Genomic DNA, 8,666 nt, shown 5'->3' with positions numbered 1-8,666 from the left:
TAAATAATTTTTAGAAAAATAACTAGAAAAAACATCTATTAAAAAAAACAAATATATATTAAAATGTATTTAAATAATTAAAGGGTAAAAATGTAAATAAATGAATAAATAAGGTAATTAAAAATCAATTTATGTCAGATTTTATCAGTTAATTAAAGCCTACATTTATTTGTAATTAGCTTATTTATTTTTTTACATTTGTATAAATGTCATTTTAATTATTTAAATACTTTTTTATTTTTATTTATTTGATAGATTTTTTATTATTTTATCTAGAGTTTTTTAACTTTATAACAAATCGATTTCTGAATTATTTTGGTGCATTTAACAGCATTTTTATTTATTTATCAGCTCATTTATTTCCTCTTTATTTATTTTCTGTCGTCCATAAACGACATCATTTCCCCCGTAAACACAAACAAACCACACGATAAGAGCAACTTATTCACAAACAGCACAAAAATGAGCATTTCTACTTCATCCCTTTGCAGCTGCGTCATCTTTAGCTCCGTACCTGAGTGAACGGCACATCTGTAGTGGTAGTTTCTGTTGCAGCCCTTCTGGAAACATCCCATAATCGCACCCGTCCGCTGACACGCTGAACAAATCTGCAGAGAAAAAAACGCACAAAGTGGAATAAAAACAAACACTTTCATCATTTTAAGATTTAAGATTCAAGAATCTTTATTTATCCCCAGGGAAATGATTGTGCAACAGTTTCAACACAAAGATAATAACTAAATGTGACAGAGTGAAACAGACATCGTGGTTAAACGCAGGTTTATACAATATACAACAATACGCAGCGTGCAGTTTAGCAGCATATTGAAATAATATAAGTACAAACTAAATAAGTGAGAAGGAGCGATAAGTGATAACTGAATAAAAAATAATAATAAATAACAGAGTAATAGATGCAAAATGACTAAAAATAGATGCAAAATGACTAAAAATAGATGCAAAACCATCTCAAAAAGATGCAAAATGACTAAAAATAGATGCAAAACCACCACAAAAAGATGCAAAATGACTAAAAATAGATGCAAAACCACCACAAAAAGATGCAAAAAGACTAAAAATAGATGCAAAACCACCACAAAAAGATGCAAAATGACTAAAAATAGATGCAAAACCACCACAAAAAGATGCAAAATGGCTAAAAATAGATGCAAAACCACCACAAAAAGATGCAAAATGACTAAAAATAGATGCAAAACCACCACAAAAAGATGCAAAATGACTAAAAATAGATGCAAAACCACCACAAAAAGATGCAAAATTTGTAAAAATAGATGCAAAACCACCACAAAAAGATGCAAAATGACTAAAAATAGATGCAAAACCACCACAAAAAGATGCAGAATGTCTAAAAATAGACGCAAAACCACCACAAAAAGATGCAAAATGACTAAAAATAGATGCAAAACCACCACAAAAAGATGCAAAATGACTAAAAATAGATGCAAAACCATCTCGAAAAGATGCAAAATGACTAAAAATAGATGCAAAACCATCTCAAAAAGATGCAAAATGACTAAAAATAGATGCAAAACCACCATAAAAAGATGCAAAATGACTAAAAATAGATGCAAAACCACCACAAAAAGATGCAAAATGACTAAAAATAGATGCAAAACCATCTCGAAAAGATGCAAAATGACTAAAAATAGATGCAAAACCATCTCAAAAAGATGCAAAATGACTAAAAATAGATGCAAAACCACCACAAAAAGATGCAAAATGACTAAAAATAGATGCAAAACCACCACAAAAAGATGCAAAATGACTAAAAATAGATGCAAAACCACCACAAAAAGATGCAAAATGACTAAAAATAGATGCAAAACCATCTCGAAAAGATGCAAAATGACTAAAAATAGATGCAAAACCATCTCAAAAAGATGCAAAATGACTAAAAATAGATGCAAAACCACCACAAAAGAAGCAAAATGACTAAAAATAGATGAAAAACCACCACAAAAAGATGCAAAATGTCTAAAAATAGATGCAAAACCACCACAAAAAGATGCAAAATGACTAAAAATAGATGCAAAACCACCACAAAAAGATGCAAAATGACTAAAAATAGATGCAAAACCACCACAAAAAGATGCAAAATGACTAAAAATAGATGCAAAACCATCTCAAAAAGATGCAAAATGACTAAAAATAGATGCAAAACCACCACAAAAAGATGCAAAATGACTAAAAATAGATGCAAAACCATCTCAAAAAGATGCAAAATGACTAAAAATAGATGCAAAACCACCACAAAAAGATGCAAAATGACTAAAAATAGATGCAAAACCACCACGAAAAGATGCAAAATGACTAAAAATAGATGCAAAACCACCACAAAAAGATGCAAAATGACTAAAAATAGATGCAAAACCACCACAAAAAGATGCAAAATGACTAAAAATAGATGCAAAACCACCACAAAAAGATGCAAAATGACTAAAAATAGATGCAAAACCACCACAAAAAGATGCAAAATGACTAAAAATAGATGCAAAACAACAACAAAAAGATGCAAAATGACTAAAAATAGATGCAAAACCATCTCAAAAAGATGCAAAATGACTAAAAATAGATGCAAAACCACCACAAAAAGATGCAAAATGACTAAAAATAGATGCAAAACCACCACAAAAAGATGCAAAATGACTAAAAATAGATGCAAAACCACCACAAAAAGATGCAAAATGACTAAAAATAGATGCAAAACCACCACAAAAAGATGCAAAATGACTAAAAATAGATGCAAAACCACCACAAAAAGATGCAAAATGACTAAAAATAGATGCAAAACCACCACAAAAAGATGCAAAATGACTAAAATTAGATGCAAAACCATCTCAAAAAGATGCAAAATGACTAAAAATAGATGCAAAACCACCACAAAAAGATGCAAAATGACTAAAATTAGATGCAAAACCATCTCGAAAAGATGCAAAATGACTAAAAATAGATGCAATACCATCTCAAAAAGATGCAAAATGACTAAAAATAGATGCAAAACCATCTCAAAAAGATGCAAAATGACTAAAATTAGATGCAAAACCACCACAAAAAGATGCAAAATGACTAAAAATAGATGCAAAACCATCTCGAAAAGATGCAAAATGACTAAAAATAGATGCAAAACCATCTCAAAAAGATGCAAAATGACTAAAAATAGATGCAAAACCACCACAAAAAGATGCAAAATGACTAAAAATAGATGCAAAACCACCACAAAAAGATGCAAAATGACTAAAAATAGATGCAAAACCACCACAAAAAGATGCAAAATGACTAAAAATAGATGCAAAACCATCTCAAAAAGATGCAAAATGACTAAAAATAGATGCAAAACCATCTCAAAAAGATGCAAAATGACTAAAAATAGATGCAAAACCACCACAAAAAGATGCAAAATGACTAAAAATAGATGCAAAACCACCACAAAAAGATGCAAAATGACTAAAAATAGATGCAAAACCACCACAAAAAGATGCAAAATGACTAAAAATAGATGCAAAACCACCACAAAAAGATGCAAAATGACTAAAAATAGATGCAAAACCACCACAAAAAGATGCAAAATGACTAAAAATAGATGCAAAACCATCTCAAAAAGATGCAAAATGACTAAAAATAGATGCAAAACCACCACAAAAAGATGCAAAATGACTAAAAATAGATGCAAAACCACCACAAAAAGATGCAAAATGACTAAAAATAGATGCAAAACCACCACAAAAAGATGCAAAATGACTAAAAATAGATGCAAAACCACCACAAAAAGATGCAAAATGACTAAAAATAGATGCAAAACCACCACAAAAAGATGCAAAATGACTAAAAATAGATGCAAAACCACCACAAAAAGATGCAAAATGACTAAAAATAGATGCAAAACCACCACAAAAAGATGCAAAATGACTAAAAATAGATGCAAAACCACCACAAAAAGATGCAAAATGACTAAAAATAGATGCAAAACCACCACAAAAAGATGCAAAATGACTAAAAATAGATGCAAAACCACCACAAAAAGATGCAAAATGACTAAAAATAGATGCAAAACCACCACAAAAAGATGCAAAATGACTAAAAATAGATGCAAAACCATCTCAAAAAGATGCAAAATGACTAAAAATAGATGCAAAACCACCACAAAAAGATGCAAAATGACTAAAAATAGATGCAAAACCACCACAAAAAGATGCAAAATGACTAAAAATAGATGCAAAACCACCACAAAAAGATGCAAAATGACTAAAAATAGATGCAAAACCACCATAAAAAGATGCAAAATGACTAAAATTAGATGCAAAACCACCACAAAAAGATGCAAAATGACTAAAAATAGATGCAAACCACCACAAAAAGATGCAAAATGACTAAGAATAGATGCAAAACCACCACAAAAAGATGCAAAATGACTAAAAATAGATGCAAAACCACCACAAAAAGATGCAAAATGACTAAAAACCTTTATCTATGCAGAATCACATACAAAAATATGAACGCCCCCACAGAGGTGTGAAAGGTCACTCACTGTATCTTGGGCGAGCCGAGCCGCCTCCTCCAGCCCGTACAGCTTCCCTCTGACCAGGAAGACGCCGGCGGACCAGATCCCGCAGTCCTCGTGGATCCAGCCCTCGTCCAGACGCGGAGGCACCTTCGGGAGGGAGCGGTCCTCGCTCTCGGGAACACCTTTGACCGCGGAGCAGTCGTGCGCCTCGCAAACATCATCCGATGAATTTACCGAACGCCTGCTGACGAGCGGAAGTTCTTCCTCCTTCTGCTCGCCCCTGCGGTCCTGGGACGGGCCAGCGGAGGTGGGGTGATACGGACCGTGAAGGTCCCCGAGGCCCGTGGCGTTGGCCGTCTGACCGCACAGGCAGCACAACAGGGTCTCTTGACACCCGCTCTCCGGGCTGAAGCGGCCCAGCTGGAAACAGGACGTGTTAGGGACGAACCCGGACAGAGAGCTGGGCGGCCGCGGGCCCGTGCTGCTCCTCACGCTCGCCTCCTCCTCGTGGTAGTTAACGACGGTGCACATCCTCTTCTTCACGTGAACAAAAGGGCAAAAACTCCCCGACTTCTTGCTCTTTCTTTCCTGTTTTTGTGCGTATTTAAGCTTGATTTCCGGCTCTCTGGGAGAAAACAGAGCGCTTGGTCCGGTGTGAGGGCGCGCTTTCTTCCTCCGCCTCGCAACCGCTTTCGTTTTGTTCGTTTTGCTCTCGTTCGGCTCTGGTTTTTGTTTCAGTTTAGTTCTTAACCTCATAGTGTTCCGCAGGGCCACGGGCTTCTTTCGTGTACGACTGCCGGTCTTTGCGCGGGGCGCTTGGCGGCGAGGCTGCTGCGGCGACTTCCTGTCCTCCGCCCGAGCGTCCACGTCAGACTCCTCGGAGTGACTGCTCACTCTTTGGGGCACGTTCAGCTGCATCGCCGACTCGTCTGCCTCCGAGGTGGACAACCTCACCGCGTACTCCATCAGGTCGTCGGAATCGCAACTTTCGTTATAAATACCCACCGCGTCGTTTTTCGCCTGTCTCCTCAGACTGTGGCGAGACCCGCCGCAGGTAAACTGCGGTATTTCAGACACGGGCCTCCTGATTCTGGTGCTACGTCGGACGCCTCTCCGTGGAGCTTTCTCCTCCTCGCTCTGAGGAGGAGTTTCCCTCGCCCGACTCTTCTTACAAGAAAAGCTTTTCTTCTTTTCGTTGGTGACCGAAACTTCGATGACGTCGCTGTCGTCGCTCGAAATATCCACGGGAGATTCGGCGCGGTTGCCGTAGACGGCGCCGAGGTCTGACAGCAGCACTACGGGCCTGGTGTGATGAACAGGAATGTCCACCGAGCTGTCCGAGGAGTCCTCCGAGTACGAGCTGTCGGGGCTCGGGGAGCTCAGAGGCTGAGGTAGGTGATAGCAGCTTTGCCCTTCATCCAGCGAGGACACGGCCGGAGACAGGGGCTCCACGATGTGCCTCACGCTGTCCTGGATGAAGGAGCCGCACATGAGCGGCTCCTTCGCCGAGGACACGAGGAAAATGACGTCGGAGCCGCTGCCGCTGTCGCTCTCCTCTCCGCCGCTGCTTTCGGGGGCTGGTCCGCCGGTTTGGTCGCTTGGCCCGTAGAAACCAGGATGCCACAGGTTGCTGTGAACTCCGTCGCGGTACAGATCCAACCCCGAAGCTAGTGTCGAATTCATGTAGTTGCCCAACGCCTGGGCGCCCTGCTCCATGTCCCTGCAGTGGACCGGCGCGCCCAGCTCAGGGTGCAGCTGAGAGTTGTAGGAGGACGAGGCTCTGGATCTGAACGGGGAGCTGATCTCGGTGTTGCAGCTCGCCGGGCATCTGTGGTACCACTCGGGCTTCTTTGCCAGGTCCATGGCTTCGGCGTGGCTGCGGGTCAGGGGGTTGACTGAGTAGCCCTTTGACAGGTCCATCGCCATGAGAGATGGATCCTGAGGGGACACTTCCATCACTGCAACACACACACATTAATAGCTGGGGGTTATTTGATTTTGATGTCAGAACATTTTATTCCTACAAACACGGCAGACATTCATGACGACAAAGATACGCAAAGTGATTAATAGTAGATATTTTGTTTCTCTCTGTGGTCATTTCAAAACATAGAAACGTATAATGACGACAAAAAGATGCAAAATGACTAAAAATAGATGCAAAACCACCACAAAAAGATGCAAAATTACCCAAATTACCTTGAAAATGGACAAAACCCCCACAAAACGATACAAAATTATGGAAATAAGTGCAAAACAATCTCAAAATGATGCAAAATTACCAAAATTAGATGCAAAACCACCACAAAAAGATGCAAAATGTCTTAAAATAGATGCAAAACCACCATAAACAGATGCAAAATAACTAAAAATAGATGCAAACGACCACAAAAGATGCAAAATGACTAAAAATAGATGCAAAACCACCACAAAAAGATGCAAAATTACCAAAATTAGATTGTAAATAGACAAAAAACCCACAAAACGATACAAAATGATGGAAATAGATGCAAAACTATTTAAAAAAGATGCAAAATGACTAAAAATAGATGCACAACCAACACAAAAAGATGCAAAATGACAAAAAATAGATGCAAAACCCCCACACAAAGATGCAAAATGACTAGAAATAGATGCAAAACGATCTCAAAAAGATGCAAAATTACCAAAATTAGATGCAAACCATCTCAAAAAGATGCAAAATGACTAAAAATAGATGCAAAACAACTAAAATAGACGTAAAATGACCACAAAGAGAAACAAAAAGACTAAAAGTAGACTCCTACTGCAGACTGGAGTGGGGGGCTCTTACACACCTGTGCCCGGGGCCCCATTGACTCAGACTCCGCCCGTGCAAGTGTTTAAACTGGGGTTTCTAACACGTTAACAGGTAGGCCCGTGCACAGGTAACAGCGGTTAGTGTAACAGGTATAACTCATAATAAGTGCACAGTGACGTCCTGACGTGTACACGGGCCGGGGTCTCACCCTGAGGTAGCAGCCCCTCCGGAGGTCCTGACAGCGGGCTGTGGGAGGACTCTTCCCCCTCTCACAGGTCGTGTTTCTGGGTTAGCTAACACACCTCTCCGGGCCCGTCATCACCAGGGCTGGATGTCAACAGAGGCAGCGGCTCCATGCTAGCTAACGTTAGCCCGCTAAGCTAATTCAAAACGGAAGCGACACTCGACGCGGTAACGACGCGTAAACATGTTTTTACGGGATTAACTGAGCGGCGTCGGGCGGTTAGGAGCCCCCGGCTACTGTTGGTATTTCAAAGTTCATCATGGAGTCCATCTTTTCCCCAGTCAAGTCACACAGAAGCACCAGGCTGACACCGGAAGAGAACGGCGCGCTTTCAAAATAAAGGCGCAAAATCACCCCAAAAAGATGCAAAATCACCCCAAAAAGATGCAAAATGACTACAAATAGATGCAAAACCACCACAAAAAGATGCAAAATGACTACAAATAGATGCAAAACCACCACAAAAAGATGCAAAATGACTACAAATAGATGCAAAACCACCACAAAAAGATGCAAAATGACTAAAAATAGATGCAAAACCACCACAAAAAGATGCAAAATGACTAAAAACAGATGCAAAACCACCACAAAAAGATGCAAAACCACCACAAAAAGATGCAAAATGACTAAAAAAAGATGCAAAACCACCACAAAAAGATGCAAAATTACTAAAAATAGATGTAAAACCACCACAAAAAGATGTAAAACCACCACAAAAAGATGCAAAACCACCACAAAAAGATGCAAAATTACTAAAAATAGATGTAAAACCACCACAAAAAGATGGAAAACCACCACAAAAAGATGCAAAATGACTAAAAATAGATGCAAACCACCACAAAAAGATGCAAAATTACTAAAAATAGATGTAAAACCACCACAAAAAGATGGAAAACCACCACAAAAAGATGCAAAATGACTAAAAATAGATGCAAACCACCACAAAAAGATGCAAAATGACTAAAAATAGATGCAAACCACCACAAAAAGATGCAAAATGTCTAAAAATAGATTCTGTTTGGTGAAATGTTGATATTTAAATCTAAATAAAGAACTCATTTGAATCTAATTTCTTAAAAAAATTGTAACAAACCATTAAAATAGAAGCACAACACAACAAT

General features: G+C 38.9%; 1 protein-coding gene across 1 annotated transcript in view; it reads right to left on the bottom strand.

Annotated features, from left to right (window-relative positions):
• The window catches only part of LOC310960336 (uncharacterized protein), a 12,424-nt gene extending 4,622 nt beyond the window's left edge, over positions 1 to 7,802 (bottom strand). The window contains exons 1-3 of the mRNA XM_083932011.1: positions 7,510 to 7,802; positions 4,547 to 6,480; positions 515 to 608 (exon numbers count right to left, since the gene is read on the bottom strand). Coding sequence (XP_083788137.1) covers positions 515 to 608; positions 4,547 to 6,478 — 2,026 coding nt within the window. The 5' untranslated portion in view covers positions 6,479 to 6,480; positions 7,510 to 7,802. The remainder of the gene's footprint in view (positions 1 to 514; positions 609 to 4,546; positions 6,481 to 7,509) is intronic.
• Positions 7,803 to 8,666: the final 864 nt, after the last annotated feature.

The sequence above is a fragment of the Echiichthys vipera genome (genome assembly GCF_963691815.1).
Source record: "Echiichthys vipera genome assembly, chromosome: 17".
Classification (NCBI taxonomy): domain Eukaryota; kingdom Metazoa; phylum Chordata; class Actinopteri; order Perciformes; family Trachinidae; genus Echiichthys; species Echiichthys vipera.
This window is presented reverse-complemented; position numbering and strand designations above follow the sequence as displayed.